Source organism: Xyrauchen texanus, chromosome 34 (assembly GCF_025860055.1).
Source record: "Xyrauchen texanus isolate HMW12.3.18 chromosome 34, RBS_HiC_50CHRs, whole genome shotgun sequence".
Classification (NCBI taxonomy): domain Eukaryota; kingdom Metazoa; phylum Chordata; class Actinopteri; order Cypriniformes; family Catostomidae; genus Xyrauchen; species Xyrauchen texanus.
In genome coordinates this window covers 21,594,971-21,616,373 of record NC_068309.1, presented here as the reverse complement: position 1 = coordinate 21,616,373, position 21,403 = coordinate 21,594,971, and the positions used below count along the sequence as shown (strand labels likewise).

The window sequence follows — 21,403 nt, the reverse complement described above, 5'->3', positions numbered from 1 at the left end:
CTTCATGCGTTTTTCCAGGAAACAAATACTATTAATATGACTGAAGCAATCTAAATACATTAGGTTACACCAACCTCATTATTTTTCTTGTTTTATGACCAAATATCATGACATTAAATGTGTACTGTGGTCGGCAAACTTTAGATTTAGCCATTATATTTGATTTTCATCAAATATTTGATTTGAGCTCTCAAATCAATCAAAACAATCGTAGGGCTTCAAAAAATAAATCTGAACATTCTGAACCAGTCAAATCAAATAATTTTACTGTTATTTCATGGTGGGTTTTTTGTGTGTATGTATGTGTGTGTGTGTGTGTGTGTGTGTGTGTGTGTGTGTGAGCATGTATTTATCACTTTGTTGGGACCAAATGTCCCCATAAGGATCGTAAAACATGACATTTTTGATGTTGTGGGGACAATTTGTCTGTCCCCATGAGGAAAACAGCATATAAATTATACTAAATTATGTTTTTTGAAAATGTAAAAATGCTGAACGTTTTCTGTGAGGGTTAGGTTTAGGGATAGGGTTAGGTTTAGGGGATATAACATAAAGTTTGCACAGTATAAAAACCATTATGTCTATGGAAAGTCACCATAAAACATGGAAACCCAACGTGTGTGTGTGTGTGTGTGTGTGGGCATGTTTATGTGGTTTACGAGGACAATTTTTTAGGTTACAAACTGGTAATTACAAGGGTATTATGCTATAAATGTGGTTTATGAGGACATTTTTAGTGTCACCATAATTTAAATATCTTAAAAAACTTTAAACAATGTTTTATTGAAAATGTAAAAATGCAGAAAGTTTTGAGTGTTAGGTTTAGGGGTTGTGTTAGGTATAGGGGATAGAATCTATAGTTTGTACACTATAAAAATCATTATGTTTATGGAAAGTCCTCATAATGACAGGTAGACCAACATGTGTGTATGTGCGTGTGCGTGTGCGTGTGCATGTGTGTGTGTGTGTGTGTGTGGTTTACCTTTATTATGCAAAGATAAAAAATGTTTAATCCTTTTTACAATTTCTCCTTTTAGGGGCCCTTTGCTTAAGAATGAATTTGACAATTTGTTTTTTTAAATACAGTAGATATATTTCAAAAGTAATTACAAAACCTTTCAAAAAAGATATATTGTACCCCATTTGCAGAAGACAATTTCCTCAAACAGAGCTATTGTATTTAAATTCTGAAGCCACCTAGTTTACAATCACAACTGCATAACGCAACCTGGGGCAAACCTCACTTATTTTAATTAACACATTAATGCATTATTTATGGTTGTTCAATAATACATACATTTTTTGGTTTCAGCTAACATGATGTTCCCAGTTCCCATCAGGCATTTTCTTGACACTTGCCAATCTAACACAATAAACCATGGAATGGCAAGCAGAATTCATCCTTATGTTGGTATACCAAGAGGGACGGGAGCTCTTCCACACTGTAATTGGTCTGTGCCATGGATGTTAATGTCATTATATACTGAAGTAGATGAAGATGTGTGCCATCTTAATTATATAGAGTCATGTCACTGTTAATATAATCCAATCTCAGTGGACGGAGCTCATCTGCAGCATGGTGTTATGATTATATTAAAATATTGTATATTAATGCACCTGCATATGTGAATATGAATTAGACTATTTGTTTAGTAACTAATTAGAGGTCAATTTATTGAGAAATAATCATAATTTGATCATGGGCGTAGTTGTGTGTGAAAGGGGTAAAAGCCTAAATTAAAATAATGCTGACAGTTTCAAGTCTGTAATGCATTACATGTAATATAGATTTGAATACAATATGCATTTATCTTTTATTAATTCATGGAGAGGTAAAGGCACAACCTGTGCAAATCCTTGTATAGTGGGCAATGCAATAATCGATACAAAGCTGCACATTCAGAGGTGTTTCAAACAATCATTTCATTTTATCAGTGTTTCGGAGACTCAAATGCATTTCATGAACAGCAATGTTGGATCATTGTTCAAGGCACTGGCTAAGAGTATTGTTATGAATATGAACAGTAGAAACAGAACCAGTGCATTGATTTACCTTGTTTTACAGGGTAAAATGTAGGTGTTTCATCAAAGTCTAAAGGGGTATTGGAACTGTGTGACATCATCCTAATCAACCATCATGTCAACTAACTGATGGCATTCAATGTGTTTTAATATTTAACAAGTCTTAGGGTCTAAAACGTGACACGAATTTTTATTTTTTATTTTTATGTGTGCTTCATATTGTGCTATACAAAAATACACAAAACAATGCAATTCATACAAAAATAACTTGAACCCAACTTGAAAAATATGTTAGACTTTTTTGTAATATTTAAGTTTTGTACACTCAGGTGTATTCATAGTGCAAAGAAACTCTACTTTAAGGTTACATATGACATTTTAAGATTCATTCAATGTAATTTTCATAAAAAATATGAAATCAACATGAATACTTACATTTGTATGAGCTTAGAATTGTGTTTAAAAGATTTCTCCTTTTTTTTTTTTTTTATCATATCTGACATCCTTATTATTGTTTAAATCTTGATTTCTGATCATGATAAACTGTCCCAGAGACTTTTGCTTAGAAAGCTTAACTAAATAGACTAAAGGTTTTGAAATAATATAATAGATTACATAGGCTGTATACTATTAATATAGATGTAATTGTTTTAATTTATATAAGTTATATTAGGCTAATGTTACACATATATTTACCAACCGGGGGGGCTAAGAAAATGGTACAGTCTTCGCAGGGGTTCGAGTTTATCCACGCATTTGCTCTGCTCCTCTGACTAGTGTGACGACCTACCGGGAGAGCGCGGTGATGTTGTTAAGAAAGTAATCAAGATCCCCGTTTTTTCCCTTCTGCTGACACTAGAGTCTCTTCATTTGTAAGCAGGGCTGCCAGAAACACGTTTTTTCAGTTGCCAGCGTTATAACCAACAGGACGGACTGTGCGTAAATCAGCCGGCGCGGCTCGGATTCACTGTGCGCTCTGCTGGCTCTGTTACTGTTTGGGGCTCATTGAGAGAGAAGAGACAATACGTTGGGATATATATGTTTGGAATTTTGCTTTTTGTCAGTTTCTCCAATGAAAAAGAAAATATGCGACAAAGCTTCGCCTTATTCATTACCGCTTTGCTTGGGTTGTGCTCATGTTCAAGTTTCCCAAGTAATATCAACATAGGTAAGTAGGCTACTCGTGTGGTTATCGTTCATAACCATACATTGACAACGACTTCAACTTTCCGTCCTACAGGATGAGGTACAATTTGTCGTCTTTCAACATGTCCATTCTGCTCATTATTTTTCGTAAATCACTTTTTTTTTAATCTCGACAGGAGGCTTGTTTCCAACCGACTCCCACGAATATGACGTGTTCCGTTTCGCGCTCTCTCAACACAATGCTGTTCCTAAACTGGTACCTCAAGTGGACATGGTGGACACTGGGAGCAGTTTTGCCATGACATATGCCTGTAAGTTCTATATGAATTTGTATGTCAGATGTCTGTTTCATTCGCTCTGTAAACCACTGCAGTGCGCATCCGACCTGTTCCCAAGAAGCTTGTTGCTTTACTAAATTTCAGCACGACTCTGCACAGATTATATGTAATCTCAGGCATTTAAAGAGATAAAATAACCGCAGACATTTAGCATATTAGATTATTTTAAACGTGTTTTCACTTATAGTTAGTCCAGCTGGATTTCTATAAAGAATAATGATGATGATTATTATTGTCAAGTGGTATGGTGAAAAAATATTTTATAAATATATATATTAATTAATATATAAAAAGGTACTTCTGACTTTATAGAGCGCAATTGCGACTATATTTCTGGTAATTACTAAATAAATAAAAAAGTGTGAGACATAAAGTCGCAATAACAAGATATACAGTAAAGTCACAATTACGAGAAAGTGACAATAGCAATATATTAACTTCATAACTTGATAGACTCGATGTTGCGACTTTGTTGTAATTGCGACTTTATGTTTTGAAGTTGCGAGTTTACATATAAAGCAAGGTTAAAGATATAAAGTAGCAACTCACTCAAATAAAGACGCACTGTAGCTACATCTCGCAAATGCCAGAAATATTGTCGCAAACGGAGATAAACAGTCGCAATCACAACAAATATAGTTGCAGTTGTGCAGTGTAAAGTGCGACTTTTGTGAGAAAGTGAGAAATTATTTCTTGTAATTGCGATATCTCGCAATTCAGACTTGTGCAAGATATAAAATCGCAATTACAAGAGATCATTTCTCACTTTACACCACACAATTGCGACAGATTTCTTTTCTTTTATTCTCAAAATTGCAATTGTAGGCCTATTTCTACCAGAAAGATACTAGAATAGATGAATAAATTAAAATAATATTGAATATAGGAATAGAATAGTTTCCTTTGGCATAAGCCCCGTTCTCCAGTTCAGTGCTCAGATTCTCGCTCAAACCATCAGATCCTGCCGGAAGAGGATAATGGCAGGGGAGATGAACTTACCCCTAGAGCAGTAAGGGACCTAAACTGGTGGTGATGGGGTGGATGGGAGGTGACAACAACGTGCATAATGAGCAATGAAAGACAGCTGCAGAGTTTATAAAGCAGATGCTGGATATTGAATTGAATGAATGGTGAAATGCTTCTATGAGTCTTCCTGTCAGAACACTCCACTTCCATTTCTTGCAGTTACGACTTTATTTCACATAATTGCTAGTGCTATTGCTATCTCACAATTTAAGTCGCAATGGTGAGATATACATTCACACTTACGTGAAATAAAGTAAGCATTTCGAGAAATAAAGTCACAATTGTGAGATTTTAAATCAGAATTACTTTTTTATTCCATGGTGGGAACATAGCACCATACTGGTGGATACTAAACAGCTGGCAAATTGTCTTGGAACACCTGAGGTTGTTTAAAGAAATGTTCCAGGCTCAATAAAGCTAAGCTCAATAAACAGCTTTTGTGGCATAATGTTGATTAGGCCTACCACAAAATGTAATTTAGACTAAGAAAATCATGATCACAGAAATGCACTTAAAATTGAACTGAATCCATAAACATTAAAATACCAACTGTTTCAAAAGTATAGCCAAAAGTCATAGCCTAAACATGTATACAGGTTTATGTTATTTTGTGTGATACAATCAGGGATATACAGGCATTACAGTGTTTACTAGATTACAAGGTTTACTACCGTTATGCTATCATGACACTGTTGTTGTAAAATTGGATATAACTTTTCACAGATAAGATTAGTAAGCCATTTTATAACACTAAAATCATAATAACACAGATAATGTTTACATCTTGTTGCTTTTCTTTTGAAACTGTATGCTTATGAACTTGCATTTGTAAGTGCCTCAATGTAACTCTTTTTTATAAAGAAGGGATGAGTCCAAATAATATTTTGTGATAATAATCAACATTATGCCAAAAATGTTGTAGATTCAGCTTAGCTTGTATTAAACCTGGAACATTCCTTAAGCAGACTATGGTGAGACACTGAATAGGTGTGCTAGTGAGAAGACAGTTTGGTCAGAAACTTTGCAAAGAATGCAAAAGTAGGTGGGAATGCTTCGAAAAAGCATTGCAAGTGCATGGCCCTGTTGAACATACAGTATGTGTGCTCTTGCATTGCTGTGGTGATAACAAACATTAGTAGGGGTATTAGAGCTACCTGTTGTGTCTTATGAAGAGTGTATATATATATCGGGCAAATATGACACACACTCCAACCAGCGTGACTTCTCTTTTACTTCTCATGCATCTCTCAACACCGGAACACAATAGGGGGAACAACATAAGTACCAAGTGCCTCATGGGAAATGTAGTCACAATCATTACACAAAATACAACATCCCCTTCCCCCCTTACTCTTTTAGGTCTAACACAAAGATAACCCATTTACAGAAATTGCAAAATAAGTCAGTAATTATTGAAATTCAACTTCTCTTAACATTTATATATATACATTATATATAAATATACATGCATATACAAAAAGGCATATATACACAAGGTATATGAACACAACTACTTCCCTGGGAGTGAGGGTAGACTACCTCAAACCCTAGCTGACCCTTTTGGGGATTATTCTGCCCCAACACAACAAGGGTAGCCCCTAACTAAGCATAATCCAAGAAACGCTGAGGAGGATGCCGCTCCCTAACTGGGTATCGGCGCCCTATTTGGTTTCCATTTTCAGGTAATGTCTGTTCCTTTACAGATGGATCATTTGCAAACTCGGTAGGCTCAGTGATTAGTACTTCAGGAGATATCGTACTGTTACTAAGTGAGTCAGTGACATCTGCAACTTCAGGAACATTTGAAAATGCATTGGCTCCCTTAAGCAACTGATCAGTGTGTCTCCTCCAAGAACAATTCTCAGCAGTTTTGACTTTATATGAGACTGGACCCGTCTGGGCCTCCACAGTAGCCGGAACCCATTTCGGACCACCACCATAGTTCCGGGCCAGCACTGGTGAGCCTATTGAAAATGTTCTGTCCTTGGCTCGCAGATTCCGTCGCTGTACCTGATTCTTTTGCTGTCGTAAGACATTTTCTTTGAGTGTTGCTGGTTTAAGCAACTCAAAGTTTGTCCTGAGCTCTCTATTGAACAACAAAGACGCTGGTGACACTTTGGTAGTTGCGTGCGGAGTACTGCGATAGCACAGCAAGAAGCTATGAAGGCGTTGATGAAACTTCCCCTGCCCGAGTGAAGCTTTCAGCACATGTTTCATGGTTTGAACGAACCTTTCTGCTAACCCATTGGTTGCAGGATGGTAAGGTGCTGACGTGATATGCTGCACTCCGTTTGCTTGTAGGAATGTGGCCATCTCATGAGATGTAAATTGAGGGCCATTATCAGAGACAAGTTGCACTGGAGATCCAAATCTACTGAATATTTCTCCCAATTTTTCACTTGTCTTTTCAGCTGAGGTAGATTTCATGATAGCCACCTCAGGCCACTTACTGTGTGCATCCACGACAACCAACAGCATTTTGTCCTCGACTGGGCCTGCAAAATCAACATGAATGCGATGCCATGGTTTTTCTGGATATTCCCATGGGTGCAGCGGTGCCAGTTGGGGTACATTACGTATACTCTGGCATGACGTACATGTTCTTGCCTTTTCTTCAATTTGGCCATCCACCCCTGGCCACCAGAAGTAACTCCTGGCAATTTCTTTCATCCTGACCATTCCACAGTGTCCCACATGCAGCTGCTTAAGCACGTGCTTGCGCAGAGCAGGGGGAATAATTACTCTCCTTCCCCACAGCAAACAGCCTGACTGCACGGAAAGTTCATGACGTCGAGAGATATATGGTTTTAGATCCTGGTCATTGCTCTCCCCTTTTCCTGTCATGACAATATCCATGACCTTTGACAGGACAGGGTCATTTCGTGTGCTCTTACGCACTTGCACAGCTGTTACTGGGGCCCTTTCTACTTGGCTGAAATAGAAAATTTCTGCAACTTGTGCCTCTTTCAACCTGTCAGCGAGAGGCAATCTAGACAGACCGTCCGCATTTCTGTGCAATTCCGACTTCCGATATTTGATATCATAGGTGTGAGCGGATAACAACAAAGCCCATCTTTGCATCCTACTAGCAGCCAGAGATGGAATGCCATGGTGTGGGCCAAAAATTGCAGTTAGTGGGCGATGATCGGTCAGCAATGTGAACTTCCTCCCAAAAATGTACTGATAAAACTTGCGAATTCCAAACACAATACTCAACGCCTCTCGCTCAATCTGAGCATAGTTGGCTTCTGCTTTACTCAGACTCCTGGAAGCAAATGCGATTGCCCTCTCTTGACCATTTGGCATGACGTGAGATAAAACAGCTCCCACACCATATGGAGAAGCGTCGCAGGCCAACTGGATGGGAAGAGCAGGGTCAAAATAAGTGAGAGCATTTGACCTTAAAAGTGTCTCTTTTGCTCTTTTGAATGCTTCTTGGCATTCAGAGGTCCACCTCCAATTTTTCTCATGACACAGCAATTTATGTAGGGGTTTCAGCAGCGTAGCAATGTTTGGAATGAACCGCCCATAATAATTTAGTAAACCGAGGAAAGACCTCAGCTGCCCTACATTTTCAGGCACTGGAGCATCCACAATGGCCTTAACTTTGGATGGAGATGTATGCAACCCAGAGGCATCAATGACATGGCCTAAGTACTCGACTGCAGACTGGAAAAATTCACATTTCTCCTTACGCACTCTCAATCCGTGATTCTTTCAGTCTCTCAAGTGTAGCATCCAGATGTTGCAAGTGCGACTCTTCATCAGTGCCAGTCACTAGAATGTCATCTAAGTAACACACCACTCCTGGAAGCCCCGCTAGAATCTGATCCATCGCTCGCTGAAAAACGGATGGAGCCGAGTAATTCCAAATGGTAACCGCTTATACCGAAATAGGCCCTTGTGGGTGTTAATGGTGAGAAGTTCTCTGGACTGTTCCTCAACATGCATCTGCAGATACGCTTGGTTGAGGTCGATTTTGCTGAATTTTTGCCCTCCTGTCAATCCAGCAAAAAGATCGTTAATATGAGGCAAGGGGTATTGCTCTGCTGACAACACTGGATTTACCGTGACTTTAAAATCCCCACAAATTCTTATGCCTCCATCTTTCTTTAAAACTGGAACAATGGGTGTTGCCCACTTACTCACACTGACTGGTTCCAGCACCCCCTCCTTCATTAGTTCAGCCAAACTTTCCTCTACCTTGGGTTTTAGCGCATATGGAAGGGGTCGGGCCTTTAAAAATTTTGGCTGGCTTCCCGGCTCCACAGCCAATTTCACCTTAATTTCCTCCATGCTACCCAACTCCTGTTTAAACACATCATTGTGTTTTTTTAGAATTTCTTCAAGGTTTAGTGTTTTTGGTGTCATCATATGTATGGCTGGCCAGTCCACCTTGAGTTGCTCCAGCCAAGAACGACCCATCAATGAAGGATAACCACCCAAGACCACATACAATGGCAGTTTTTTTGTTTGCCCATTCAGTTCAACGGTTACCTGAATGAGTCCTTTCATGGTTACCGCTTCCCCAGTGTAAGTCTTAAGAACCACATCAGGTGGTGTAAGTGGCAAGTGATTCAGTATTTCACTGTATACCGCATCTGACACAAGTGACACCGCAGCACCAGTGTCAATCTCCATTTTCACAGGCTGTCCTTCCAGCAGTGCGGTAACCTTATAAGCCTTGGTTCCACCTGCCACAGTGAGAATGTGTAAAGAAAATTCCTCATCAGATGTGTCAGTAGCCTCTTTGTTTTCCTGTCCAAGTGTACACACACGTTGCTTTTGCTTCTTTCTGTATTCTGGTTTTTGATGCGTTTTTTTCTTCATTTCCCTTTTATTTTTACATGCACGCTCAATGTGTCCTTTTTTCTTGCAGTTACGGCACTCAACATCTTTAAACCAGCACGAAACTGGTAAATGTCCTGTCTTACCACAGCGAAAACATTGACTTTTATATTCATTTTGTTTTCCAGCCTCCATCTTATGCACTTTACTGTTTGAGCTCAGTTGCTGTGCTTCCTTTGCAGCCATTTCCATAGACACACTCAGCTCAATTGCTCTTTGTAGTGTCAGGTTACCCTCTGTTAACAATCTTTTTGTATGCCCTCACAGCGGAGTCCGCAAACTAATCGGTCTCGAAGTGTGTCATTTAGCACTTCACCAAATTCGCAGTATTCAGCTAATTTTTTAGCACTGCCACAAACATTGCTACGGTTTCTCCTTCCAGCTGATTCCGTCTGTGAAATCGAAATCGCTCCGCGATTACTAAGGGCTTTGGAGAGAAATGCGCTTTTAGAGTGCCCACTATTTGATCATATGTTTTCTCACCCGGTTTTTCTGGCTGCAGGAGGTTACGCAGTAACGTATATGTCTTTGGACCAATCACACTTAGAAAAGTGGGTACAACTTTATCTTCAGTAATAGCATTTGCAGCTACAAAGTACTCAAATCTTTCTGTATAAGAGCTCCACTGCTCACTACTTTCATCAAAGGGACCAATATTGCCAAAAACTGCTGTCATTTTTCCCCGTTATTTGTCGTTTTCATTAAATTCAGTTACCTTCCTGAATTGATGTTTTTTTTTCTCTTTTTTCTTTCCCTCTTCAGTCAAACGTGGATTAGCAGCAGGCTCGTATTATCCTCATTTCCAGCGATCTCGCCGTCAAGCGCTGTATTGCCGCATTTACACAACACACGCGGATTAACACGATCCTCGTCGCCAATTTGTTGTGTCTTATGAAGAGTGTATATATATCGGGCAAATATGACACACACTCCAACCAGCGTGACTTCTCTTTTACTTCTCATGCATCTCTCAACACCGGAACACAATAGGGGGAACAACATAAGTACCAAGTGCCTCATGGGAAATGTAGTCACAATCATTACACAAAATACAACACTACCTGTTAATGTCTATCCCATTAGACTGCATGTGCTATCATTATAATGTGTTATCAAACATACTTATGTTATAAACAAACTTTCTCAGCAAGATTCTTTTCAAACTGTAGCTCCGCAATGTCAGTAACTGACCTGAAAGAAAAAACTGACTGTAGAAGTTGACAGTTTATGCTAATGTCCAGTAGAGCGCCCCTGGTGTCAAAGTTTGAGAAGTGCAACACCTACATTGAATTGTGGTCTGACACATTTCATAAAGCAGTGACGCATGTAATTAATCTTGTGTAGCTAGAAGCGTTTGCATTCATGTGCTTCTATTTCAGGCATTATGATTGTTAGATGGCAGAGGCTGGATAGCAAAATATTGCACCCTTCAGTTATAAGTTCTCCATGAAAGAAAAGTTTAATTTTCTAAAGCTCCTCATAGAGTATACTTCGCGTTTGCTAAGATGGGAATATGAACCTTGTAGCAGTGTGCTCAATATGAGCGTGGCAGTATTGCTCGAATGGTACATTTCATCCTGCATTTGCAATGCATCACTGTTATACAGTATGTTCACAGTAAACAGAACTTCGTCTTCACAGCTTTTTTCAAAATTGATTTTCAAATGGAATATCAGAACAAGAAAGAACAAATGAAAAATTGCTAATCAATATTAATCTTCAAGAAATGCATGCACCTTTGATTTAATGTAGAAAAGAGTTGTCAGTTACAAAGATGAATACTGAGTAATATGCAATTCACTGGCCTCTCAGTGACAGTTCAAATATCCAGTCAATGTCTGTCATCATGGCATTGACTATTTGTCCTCAATCTTTCTAGTTTAATAAAACCCTATAATCACATTGCTTGTCACATCATTTGAATCTTCACACACACACAGTCAATAGGACACATGATTATTTTTTCTTTCATAGATTAATTATTTAAAAACAACTCTCTTGCTTTATCATAAGCCTTTATGTCAGTCTGTTCTGGCATTAGTCCCATCCGGCCCACTGGTCCTCCTTTCAGCACGTATCAGTCCTTTCATCACATTGACATGCAGTCAGGCCAAATGTCCACAGCATGTAAATCAGGCAGACTCCAAAGAGTCCCATTGAAACAGCTAACGTCAGAGAGAGATTGGGAACAAACAGCGTTTTTTTTGTCTTTCCTGTGGAACTCACACGTCTTCAACGGACCTCTGAAGTGCTTTTACCTCTGTGGTTGCCTTAAAGGGATAATTCACACCAAAATGAAAACTATGTCATCAGTTACTCACCTTCAAGTTGTTCCAAAAGGAAATGTTCACCATTCACTCAAAAAAGTTGTATTGTTTTGGAACAACATGGGGTGAGTAAATTATGACAGAATTAAATTTTGGGGTGACCTACCCCTTAAAAGACAATGAGTTACCTTACGTGATAGCTAGCTTTAATATCAACAGAAAATTGTTCTCTGTTGCCAGCGATAGCTCACAGTGTAACAACACCACACTAACATCAGCTGCATAGCCAATAGCAAGAACTTTCATCCCTTAGACACACTCAAAATAAGGCATTGTCAAATGTGAGACTCATATTTGGCTCTTGTGATACCGGTTCGTTTCAGTGCTTTATTGTTGATTATAGATGACAGGTGTCTAATTAGGTTGATCTGATTAGCCGCTAGGAACTGGACTTAGTTCAGAGGGAAAGATAGAGGCAGCTGAGTTTACAGAGTGTGGAAAGTGGTGATCTCAGGATATATGTGCCTGTGGGGCTACATGTTCCCTGACCTTCGCTGGGCCGGAATGATACAGTGATAAAAATGTACCTAACCAGGTATATTATCTTGCTAAGACTGAGACTACAGGAAGCTTAAGGCCATGACACACCAAGCCACCGCCATCGGCCAATGTCGGGCCGTCGTTGAGTGTCTGTTTTTGCAGTGTGTTCTGCACCACTGGTAATAGTCGGACCCCCGTCTGCGGCTTTTTGGCTGATTGAGCATGTTGAATCGGCAGCAGAGCCCTTCTGTGAGACAGATCAATCTGATTAGCTGTTCAGCTTGGCAAACCAGTGCATGAGAAGAAAAACGGAAGTGACGAAAGCAAGCAAACAATGAAGTCAAGAGGGCACACACACAGAATTCTCTTCTCATTTTTCATCTTCATCTCATCTGAGCATTTCTGTGAAAATGATAAGCAAGTGCTGCTTGGTTTATGGTTTGTATATCCGCAGTCCTAGCCCTTCCGGTTTCCCTTTTTGAATGACGAATACGGACTACTGCCACCTGCTGGTATGGAGAGTTATTTCTTCTCACGCAGGTGCAGAACCTACATGCAAGTTGGCCATTGGGTCTAGGCTTTGCAGTGTGTTCAAGATCAAATTTTTGGCCCAGATGCAGGTGATGTGAGGCAACACCAGAGTCAGCTTTTGTCACTTCTAGTTCTATGTCTATGTGATTTGGTGTGTCTGGGCTTAGAGGACACAGGGGACGAAATCTGATTCTTTTATGTGACAAAATGAGTCCTGTTGGCTGCAATCTCTGGAACAATCTAGGTATTTACTCTCAGGATGAGACATTGGGTCCTATACTGGATTAATCAATGAGCTGGATAAATCAATTAATGGATAAATCAATTAATCAAAGATTTTCTTTTTTTTTGTCAATTAAATTGTAGGGTATCTTTATTGGTAAAATTTCCATTCAGCTATGTGAATTTTAAAGTTTTTCCAGTGCATACTGAAATTCGAAGCACTGCACCCAGTGGCCAAATAGGAAGGTGTTGTTGAACGTATGGTGAAATGTCCACAGAGTAGCACTAAGAGTGGGTAGTAAAATGATGTAATAAAGTCAACAGGAATGCATAACTTATTAAATGTATGCCCTATCCCAAACCCCAACCCTAAACGTCCTTGGGGTAAAAATATATATTTGAGGGAAATTTCAATTGATGCAAAAATGTGCGATGGGAGTTGCCGCTTGTCATTAACTCGGCAGAATGGGGTTGATGTCAAGGTACTGGAACATTCGGTAGCAACATGTCAACCAATCTGTTTGCTTGCCTAAAAGTAGCTGGTTTAAGAAAGTCCAGCTGGTTTTCCCAGCCTGGCTAAGATTACACTGTTACACTGTTCAGCTAAGTGGTCTCCCAGCCTGACGTGTTTACAGATTGACAAAACACATCTAAAACCAGCGTGACTTGGCTATCAGTACAAATCCACATATCTGATTATAACAGGTTTCACCTTGGCCATCATAAATTATTCCTGTCATCATTTTGGTTTCTCAGCCTTTTACACTCCCCATAAAAAGTTTTTGAAAATTTGTAATCACCGTTTGGCCCTATGCAATTTATTTTAAATCCTGTGGCATGACAAATTAGTTTTTAAAAATATAAAAAATCCATGTCACTTAATTAGCCCTTAAATGCATGGGTGTTTCACCAAACATAATTACATACTCAGGTGACCCAGAATATATATATATATATATATATATATATATATATATATATATATATATATATATATATATATGTTGTGGAGGGTGAGAGTTTAAAAGATGTAATGCCCATTGGAATGAAAATGCAACCTATGTGGAGACTAGTTATTTAAATTAGTCAAACTCAAACTTAGACTTTGGGAAACATTGATGTTACTTGAATTGGTGCTATTTTAGTACATTTCTATCTTATATTTGTGGAAGGCTTTGTTTGGACAACTTTTACAAAGTTTAAGGAAATTTTTCAGATTTTAATTGTTTATTTTCATTACAAATGATATTATCAGCATAACAGCTTGAGTGAAAATTTTGTGAAAAACCTGATGATTATGATATAATCATGATCCTGCATGTGAATTTTCATAGAGCATCTTGTGAAAGTGCTTTAAAGAAAGAAAACATGTCCTTTTTTACAGAATGAGTTAACAGCTAATGTCACAAATTTGCTTATTTAATTACTTATCACTGATTCCACAATTGTGTGGAATCTTAAATATTTCTTATATTATGTCATTGTAAGCATGAAATCACTAGTACGCAAGCAACAGCGAGAGAGGAGCAGGCTATTTTATTCATATGAAGTCAATCTACATCTTGATGTAAACCTTCCTCATGATCACGCATCGTGTTTTCATCAGCTGAATGGTAGGATAAACACTATTAAAATGTGACAAGAATATATGAAAGACATGATGCAACAAATATAGATCAAGATTCATTACTTCCACACTGAAATTTCATGACACTCAACTCGCTGTCAAACACTTATTGAGATACACAGAACACATCATCTACACATAAGTTACACATATGAGTCAATATAGATGCACAGCTAACATAATTTTAGTAGTACACCCAAATGAAAAGAGCCATGTGTTACACTTGCTATAGTTTACTTTATGTTGCTTCTTGGTCAAATAGCAATGTCAAATGTAAATCAAGTCAATCACTGACACATTACAATATTATTTAACATCACTGAATCAACCTGAATACATTAGTTTAAACTAACACAACTCATTTTAAGGGTTAGTTAAGTTAGAAATAGCTCCTTAAGGGAACAGCAGATTACCACTTTTACTGTGTATTCTGTATGTACATAATAGGAAAGGGTTTAAAAGACATCAGTAAAGTGACCCAGAGGGACATTTATTTAATTTTAAAAAAAAGTAAAGGTAAAAGGAATGCAGCAAAACCATGATTTAGGTTAGGTGTGTGCGATGAGAAAGTTACACTCAATTCTCTCAATTTTAGAAAAGTTAGCGCACAGTGTTTCCAGGATGTTCTGGTGTTTTTTATTTGAAGAAGACCCAGCTTTGGTTGAGCAAAGGACTCAAAAATACATAAATCATGTTCCCTCCTGGAGGACTGCAATAAAAAACAATTGTCATGTGCTCCTTAAGCACATGGGGTTTAGCTGGCAGTGAGGGGGCTGGAGCAGAGATGATTGGTGGGTGTAGGTTTTACTGTCAGTGTAATTACAAAGAAGAATGCAGAGCAAGACATATTGAGGTCTTGCTTTTGTATAGGAGGAAGTGCTTTGGGGGGGGAATCATCACAGAATTTTATATAACGTTGAATTGACTAGCCCAGCACTTGCTTTCTTGTGTCAAACTTGTGTTTTCATTGGAGACATTGAAAGAGTTTAAATGAGTGTTTCACATATTTTTTTATGTCAAGTTGATCTGTTATACTTTATTCCAGCAAAACCCATGACCATAGTAGTTACTAGAGACAGATGGTCAGTTTGACAGTATTTTTTTAATTTTAATTTTATTTATTTTTTTAACAATATTCTTTTCTTCTTGTTCGATTGTTGGATCTTTAAAGGATTAGTTCACCCAAAAATAAAAATTCAGCCATTGTTTATGCACTCATGTGTTGTAATAACCCCATATGACTTTCTTTATTTTTCTTAACACAAAGGGAGAAATTGTGAAAAGATTTTGTGCTCAGTGATGTCAGACAATGGCAGTTGATGGTGACCACCTCTTCAAGCTTCAAAAGGACTCAAAAGTATAATTCTTCTAATAAATTATTCCATGAGACTCGTAAAAGCATATGCTAACTTTTGGTGTGAAACAAACCAAAATCTAATGTGTTATTTAGTCAAATTGTTTACTGACTCTTATTCTTCTGTGCATGTTCATGAGTCTGCACATGAGCTTTAGAGCTCTTTTCAAGAGAGCAACAGTAGTTACGCAGCACGCGCGAGATGGGCCTTTCAAGCGAAACAGGACCACCAGAGATATTAACTGCAACAACAACAACAACACAACATAGCTGTTCACAAACCAGAGAACAGAACTTGTCTGAAGAGTTTGTAGTGGAATAATAGATGCATTTCATTGGAGTCCTCCATCAAAGAGACATATGGGGCTGAAGGTAGCTACAGTCACACAGTGTCCTACTCAGATACCAAACAACACACAATAAACATGAAACATGACGGTGCAGTCTCTCGGGACGACAACCGACATGATTATGCCGCAAAGTGAATTGCCAACATGGTGAGCCAGGAAGTGAACACTCAGAAAATATATTTGAACTATGTTCATATAGTATGGATTAACCCCTTCATGAACCCAATCTGGAAGGAAGTTTATTTGTAATTAAGTGCCTGTGACTTTTGGGAAAAACAACGGTCTAAATGAAGGCAGTTGTGTAAAAAGACTGGGAGTCCATACTTAATAAGAGGGGTATAGGTATATGTTTGGCAAATTAAATAGCAATCGCTCTAGACAGAGATGAATTGCTATGAGAGAGATGTTACTTCTAGGTTGTAAAACCTTGCAAATCTGTTTGGAGAAGACCATCCTGCTGCAAAACATACGTTTTGTAAGGACACACCGTTCATCCATGCCCATGAAGAGGCCACGCCTCTAGTTGAGTGTAATTTAACACCAATTGGGCAATTCTCATCCTTCAACTCATAAGCCAGGGTGATCGCATCAACAATCCAGTGAGAAAGTCTTTTCTTGGAGACAGAAATGTATTTCGCACATCCTCCATAGCACACAAACAGCTGGTCAGACAGTCTAAATTGGCGGGTGCGCACAACTTATGTGTGTAGCTCTCACAAAGGGCATAACAAATGCAAGGGCTGTTCCTCATCCGAATTAAATGGAGGAGGAAAAAAGGCTTGATGGTGAACCACCTGTGCTCTGAAGAGTGTGGTTAAAACCTTAGACACATAGCCTTTCCTGTTTTTGACAGTGGTTTTTGAAAGACCAAACTCCAGACATGAATTATCAACTGACAGTGCTTGCAAATCTCTGACCTGTTGTACTGTGGCCGAAGCCAGCAGTAATGCAGCCTTAAGAGAAAGCACACACACAATTCAACATAGACAAGAGGCTCGAAGGGAGGTCCCATGAGCGCTTTTAGGACCAAAGTTAGGTCCTAAGTTGGGACTGTAGCCAGGCGAGGGGGATTTAGCCGCCCCACCCCCTTAAGGAATTTTATGATTAAATCATGTGTGCCTTTAGAGGTGCCAGATTCAGCTGCATGATATGCAGACATAGTCGCCAGATAAACTTTTAACAATTCGAAATGTGTAGAAATTAACCTGATGTCATGCTGAATAATGCAAATGTAGGGCTCTATTTTCATGAGAACGCAAAGCTCAGTGCTACGCACTCCGACTGTTTGTAACATCTTATCGAATTTTTTTCATGCCAGCGCAAAGTGCAACTGGGCGTTGGTGTGAGTGTTTGTACTACTGTGGGTGTAGGCTTGCAAATTGTGGGTGTTTTGTATGCAAAGTGGCGCAAAGCGCAATTTGCTATTTGGTCATTGTGCTAAGACATTTCAATGCCACCTCGTAACTGCAAAGTCCAAACTCAGTTCATGCATTTGCAGTTTGTATATTTTACCAGCAGGTGGTAATAAAGTTAATGTCCAAATTCAGAAAGTGCAGAACTTCAAATTTGTTTGTTGAAACAAAATATTATGAGATTTGTGTTAAACATCCTAGAGGTCATGGTTTATTTTATTTTTTTTCAATTATTCTTATTCTTATATTAACATGTATTATTATTATTGTGTATTTACAATTGTATTTATGATTTCATTTAACTAGTAATTGTCCACCAGTTGTCCTAGAGTGATTTTTTGTCACTGCAAAAGAGGTCTGTGGAACAAGGAGAGAGTAAAATGTTTGGATTTAAATAGATTTCTTTTGACCACTTCATTATTTTTATTATACTTTCATTTCATTTGAAGTGTAATTTGAATTTAGAAATATTTTTGGGTTATTTTTTCTGTTTCAATAAATGAATGATCGACCAGTAGAAGTGAAGTGTGCGCCGATACAATCACTGTTTATACCATGATTTGTGGGTCAGTAGATGAAAATTATTAATAATAAATACTTAATTTAATTACTTACGCATATATCCAATATAAATCCAATCCCATTTTCCATAGGTATAAACGGAGCATGTCGCTGTCATAGAAATATGCCTGACATTCATCAAGGATGCAGTTAATGCACAGAAGAACTTAATTTACAATTTTTCTAATTCATTGTTTACAGTCCATTTACACTACCAGCTTCTAATTAATGTGCTGTCTTTGTTTAAATCATTGGTGCTTGAGGGAATGGACTATATAATAGGACGCAGATGTTAAATAACCAAAGAACAACCTCATAACTAAATGGCACTTGGTCACTCCTTTTGCACATTGCATGGACGATTTCGCCAAACCCACTTGCGCCTAGACTTAGCGCATGCTTGTACAGTATGAAAATACCAAAACTTCATGGCCATGCCCATTGTATTTGTACTTACGTCTTAAGGCATTGTGTAAGGCATAATGCTAGCACTCTTAAATAGGGCCCCTAATGTCCATTCAGCAGTCTTACCTCTCTTCTCCTGCTCTGTTCACAGTTTGTTCCCAGTTCTCCAAAGGAGTCTACGCCATCATTGGTCTGTATGACAGGAAGACCATGAATATGCTAATGTCATTCTGCGGCGCTCTGCATGTGTGCTTCGTCACCCCCAGCTTCCCCATCAATACCAACAACCAGTTTGTGATCCAGCTGAGGCCAGAGCTCCAGGATGCTCTGATTGCCCTTGTTGAGCACTACAAGTGGACAAAGTTTGTCTACATGTACAGCTCTGACTCAGGTTAGTATTTTATTCTGTTAACATAATGTTTCAAAATCACAATGGTACTTGGTAAGCATCTATGAACTGAGGTTTTCTGCTATCACAGAAAAAAAAAAAACAAGAAATCACTTGATGAAATCACAGTTTTTTTTTCTTGTGTTGATCTATTTCCTGTTAGTTAATTTTTGAAAATAACCAAAAGGCTTTAGTTTCATTACAGCCATGAATGTGGTGTTGCATTTGTTTGGACAAAAATCTGTGTAGTACAAGATGATTAAAACATATTTTTGTTCCATTGTCCTGGATGAGGAAGACTATTTTAACATTTAAAATGCTTATATCTGCTGAAATTTTATTTTGTCAATGTTTGGAAGTAGCACACTAATATATACACTCACTGAGCACTTGTACACCTACTTATTCATATGATTATATAATCAGCCAATCGTGTGGCAGCAGTGCAGTGCATAAAATCATTCAGATACTGGTCAGGAGCTTCGGTTAATGTTCATATCAACCATCAGAATGGGGAAAAATGTGATCTCAGTGATTTGAACCATGGATTGTTGGTGCTCAGTTGGGCTGGTTTGAGTATTTCTGTAACTGCTGACCTCTTAGGATTTTCACTCACAACAGTCTCTAGAGTTTACTCAGAATGGTGCCAAAAACATCCAGTGAACGGCAGTTCTGCAGACAGAAATGCCTTGTTGATGAGAGAGGTCAATGGAGAATGGCCAGACTGGTTTGAGCTGACAGAAAGGCTGCGGTAACTCTGTACAATTGTAGTGAGCAGAATATTGAACCTTGAGGTGGATGGGCTACAACAGCAGAAGACCACGTCAGGTACTTTTTTAGGACCATAGTGTTCCTAATAAAGTGCTCAGTGAGTGTAGATGAACAGTCTCTCAACTTTCATTTTATTTAATTGGGTCTTTAAAACTTTTTCAGGATGAGGTAAATATTTCATTCTAATGTTATTTTCCTGTTTATATGCATTGCCTCTGCAGATGCAGCCATGATAAAATGTTGCAATAGCCTGTGCGGTTGTTCAAGATGTCATGAAGATAAACTGTGGATAATTTAGCGGTCTATGATTTTGGGGCTTTGGAGGATATTGATGTGAAAGCTTTCTCATGTGAAAAACGTGGTGATTTCATTTAATCCTGTTGAGGTGCTCTGCTTGGTTTGTAATATGGTTATGCTTTGATATTCCCACTGCCTGTGGTATAGTAATTTTACTTATGGCTCCCTGATACCCGCAGGAATGTTCTGATAATCTTTTTGCAGCTCAGTGAAAGAGCTTGATTTCTGAGTTGCGCATGGATGAGCTCTGGCCGCATATCATATTTCTCTTGTAAGTGGAGACACGTGTGTGGCACTCTGTCATATTTGCCAGATCCAATCATTATCAAACTGTCATGTTGTCATCAGAGAATAACACCAAAATCATTACTGCACTAAGACATGAAAAGAAAGGCAAATCAAAGCATTCGAAAAAGACAAACAATGTTTGTCTACAACACATGTTCTGCGTTTCTCTGCAAAAGGCTGATGTGCATAATTTTTTGATGTCAACATTCTTGCTCATATCTCAGCTTAATATACAGAGAAAACTATAAGTAAACCATTTGTAGGTTCTAGGTTGATTTAACCTAGAAGTGTAACGCTGTGACGCTGTGAAGCTATAAAATATTTTCTGTTTGTGTGAGTGGTCTGTCCAGCCTGACACAGCAACATTGGCTTGACCAATAGTGTGAATTTGGGGCGGGACAATCTGTTTGTACAACCAATAGAAAGCTGGGAAGTTTTCTGAAATCTGTTTTGAAAACAGTGATTGTGACAGTGAAGTCCATCTGGTGACAATAGCGTCAAAGAAATTACGTTTTTTAGCTCAAAGGAAATTAAGCAGTATTCAAGAAACAGGCAGAGCAAGGAACGTTTTTATTGATTAACATATCGTATGGATGTTTGCTTTAACTGAACTAGGAACACAAGATCACTGAGTGCTTCATACACACAAATACAACAATCTAAAAAAACTCATGCTGCTCTCTTGTTGCTTGGATACAGCAATACTCAGTCGCTGGGTTATTTTAAACCAAGTAACTACTGTGTCTGTGTGTGTGTGTATGTGTGTGTGTGTGTGTGTGTGTGTGTGTGTGTGAGCTTGTGCGTGAAATGTTTATGTCATAATGTATCACTTCTATTTGCACATTAAACCCACAGTTCACAGGTAAAGCAAGAACATGGCAGGCTTAATCATAACTCTTCACAGTCTCTGTGCTGCCATAAAATCTGTTGGTTTTCAGAAGACCTTATGTCAGAATGCCTGTTTTATTAATTCTCTCTCTCTCTCTCTCTCTCTCTCTCTCTCTCTCTCT

The 21,403-nt window shown here is 38.4% G+C and overlaps 1 protein-coding gene across 4 annotated transcripts in view; it reads left to right on the top strand.

The window, feature by feature from the left end:
* The first annotated feature begins 2,859 nt into the window (after nt 1-2,859).
* The window catches only part of LOC127628214 (glutamate receptor 1-like), a 119,430-nt gene continuing 100,886 nt past the window's right edge, over nt 2,860-21,403 (top strand). For all 4 annotated transcript variants that reach the window (XR_007968619.1, XM_052104973.1, XM_052104975.1 and 1 more), the window contains exons 1-3: nt 2,860-3,190; nt 3,345-3,479; nt 18,801-19,040. Coding sequence is in view for 3 of the 4 variants with exons in the window: in XM_052104973.1 (XP_051960933.1) it covers nt 3,061-3,190; nt 3,345-3,479; nt 18,801-19,040 (505 nt within the window). In the remaining variant the exon portion in view is untranslated. The remainder of the gene's footprint in view (nt 3,191-3,344; nt 3,480-18,800; nt 19,041-21,403) is intronic.